General features: G+C 42.3%; 1 protein-coding gene across 1 annotated transcript; it reads left to right on the plus strand.

Moving 5' to 3' along the window:
• The first annotated feature begins 1,009 nt into the window (after nucleotides 1-1,009).
• On the plus strand, nucleotides 1,010-2,624 carry LOC122047065 (cinnamoyl-CoA reductase-like SNL6). The gene is made up of 5 exons (XM_042608098.1): nucleotides 1,010-1,263; nucleotides 1,336-1,499; nucleotides 1,686-1,874; nucleotides 1,971-2,308; nucleotides 2,398-2,624. Exons 1-5 carry the CDS (start codon nucleotides 1,131-1,133, stop codon nucleotides 2,489-2,491), a joined length of 918 nt encoding a protein of 305 aa, XP_042464032.1. The 5' UTR covers nucleotides 1,010-1,130; the 3' UTR covers nucleotides 2,492-2,624.

Below are 2,624 nucleotides of genomic sequence, written 5' to 3' on the forward strand. Positions count from 1 at the left end.
ATGTTTTTTAATAGAGCAAAATCCAGAAGGTTTTTTTTTATTAGAATCATCAAACGTCCCTTTGATTGTTTTATCAAAGAGCACTCCACCAGCCGTCCTTATAAAATTACATAGCTATCTTAAGTATATTATTTAACCATTTTTGACTTTTTGACCAAACAATTTCAACTTTTTGACCGATTGATTTCATATGTAATCATATTCGACGGATTTCATAATTAATACCATATACTTAACCTATTTAAAAATATTTATATTATAATAACTATAAAATTATAATTGATATTGTACAGATTTAACATGTTCACATCATATTTATATTATATCAGTTATGAAATTATACGTTAAAATTTAATTAAAATTTTATATTAAAAAGGTTTAAGAAAGATCATAATTTTAAAAGACTTTTGAATAAAATTTAAAAATAAAGTTACGAGGATCAAGATCTAAAATGAATAATATCATATTATTATAGAAATAAATAAATATTCTTTGATCCCAATACTGTACCTATCTGTTATAACTCAAATATTTATATTATAGCAGTTATAAATCATAGTTATTGTAACTCATGTTTATCTTGCGCAATAACATTTACATTGTACTATAACTTCAGTAGTAACTATAAATTATATGATTACATTAATAGTTATCAAGTCATAGATATTATAGCTACGGCAGTAATTATTGTAATTGTTGCCGTAATTATTGTAATTGTTATAACACATATTTATATAGTTAGTTGAGAAATTAATGCGTGTGAGAAGAAAACTAGTGAGGGTTTTTTTATAAAAATAAATAAATAAATAACTAAAAAGAGATAGACGCTTATGTCATGATTTAAAATACATTAGCTGTATTCTATTTTTTTTATAATGATATAAATAACTACAGGCTCTCGTTTAATTTTCTATTATTTTTTTTCAAAACAGTGCATTGATTTTCTTGGCCTTCCCCTCTGGCAACTACCTCATTAATCCCCCTCACGCCATTTGAATGCTCCTTCTTCCGTCCCTTTCCCTTTCTCTCTTATATTCAACACCTTTTACTACTTCATTCATCTCTATAATTATATATACACACGCACACACGCTTCCCTCTCCGTCTCTCCACCAGTTCGATCGGTCGTCATGACGCCGGCCTTCGTCCACCGTGATCGGAACACGGTCTGCGTCATGGACGCTGCGTCTCTCCTCGGCGTCTCCCTCGTCATGCGACTCCTGCAAAGAGGATACACAGTTCATGCCGCCGCCTACAGCCGGAGTAAACACAAACATCTTATACCGCTTCGACAAGTTGGAAGTTTGATCGATCTGCTCTTTTATATACTCGCAGCTGGCGACTTTAGTGCGACCCTGGAGCGGCTATCGGCCGAGGACCGGCGGCGGCTACGTCTCTTTGCGGCCGACCCCTTGGACTACCACAGCATCGTCGACGCCGTCGGCGGCTGCTCGGGACTCTTCTACGCCTTCGAACCCCCGCAGGATCAGCCCTATGACGTAAGTTTTTGTCCCTGTTCACAGTTTCCCTACCTACCTTCAGATTTCCCGGAGTTTGGGCTTATTGAATGATGAACCTACCGCCCACCGAGCTCGCACTGCAATTCTTAATGGAGCACATGTGAACCGAGAAATTGGATGCGAACCAGAGCGAGGGATTTTCTAAATTTGGAATTCGTGGCGCAGGATTTGGTGGTGGACGTCGAGGTGAGATCCGCTCACAACGTGGTGGAAGCATGCGCGCAGGTGGAAACCATGGAGCGGGTGGTGTTCACCTCCTCGGTGACCGCCGTGGTTTGGAGAGAAGGCAGTGAACCGGCAGCGGAATTCGACGAGAGAGAATGGAGCGAACCCTCCTTCTGCAGGAAAAACAAAGTAAGTAATTGGTCAAATACAGAGCTAGAGCGGTTGCTCGATCGATCAATAGGGGGGCCAGTAATTGTTGACCGGAACGTTTCTTGTGCTCGGCAGCTTTGGCACGCGGCGGCGAAGACGCTGGCGGAGAAGACGGCATGGGCGTTGGCGATGGACAGGGGCGTCGACATGATCTCCATCAACGCGGGGCTGGTGATGGTGCCCGAGCTCTCCGTCAGCCCCCCCTACTTGAAGGGCGCTCTGGAGATGTACCGCGCCGGCGTCCTCGTCACGGTGGACGTCGACTTCCTTGTCGACGCCTACCTCGCCGTGTACGAGAGCGCCGAGGCTTACGGACGCTACCTCTGCTTCAACAACGTGATTTGCCGGCCACTGGACGCCGCCAAACTGGCGCAGATGATCTGCCCCGACGCCCTCCACCCCCCTGCTGCACGGTTAGCTTTTTCATTCACACAATTCATGTCTGTCCATCGTTTTCTATCAGCTCTGCTGAATTCCGCGTCGACGATGAAATGATTTGCAGGAACGAGCTGAAGGTGGCAGAGCAGCATATCCAGAACAAGAAGCTTAACCAGGTGCTGATGGACTTCGATTCAGGCAGAAGGGTCGATGAGTAGAGGTTGAACAGAGAAACGATGGATTTACATGAAAATCGATTGATATTGTGCATAGAGTGATTACATTGTCAGGTTTCTTTTGCACGAGAAAATAATTTCTTGGAATGAAAAATTACACCATATGATTTGCAAA

Source organism: Zingiber officinale, chromosome 2B (genome assembly GCF_018446385.1).
Source record: "Zingiber officinale cultivar Zhangliang chromosome 2B, Zo_v1.1, whole genome shotgun sequence".
Taxonomy (NCBI): domain Eukaryota; kingdom Viridiplantae; phylum Streptophyta; class Magnoliopsida; order Zingiberales; family Zingiberaceae; genus Zingiber; species Zingiber officinale.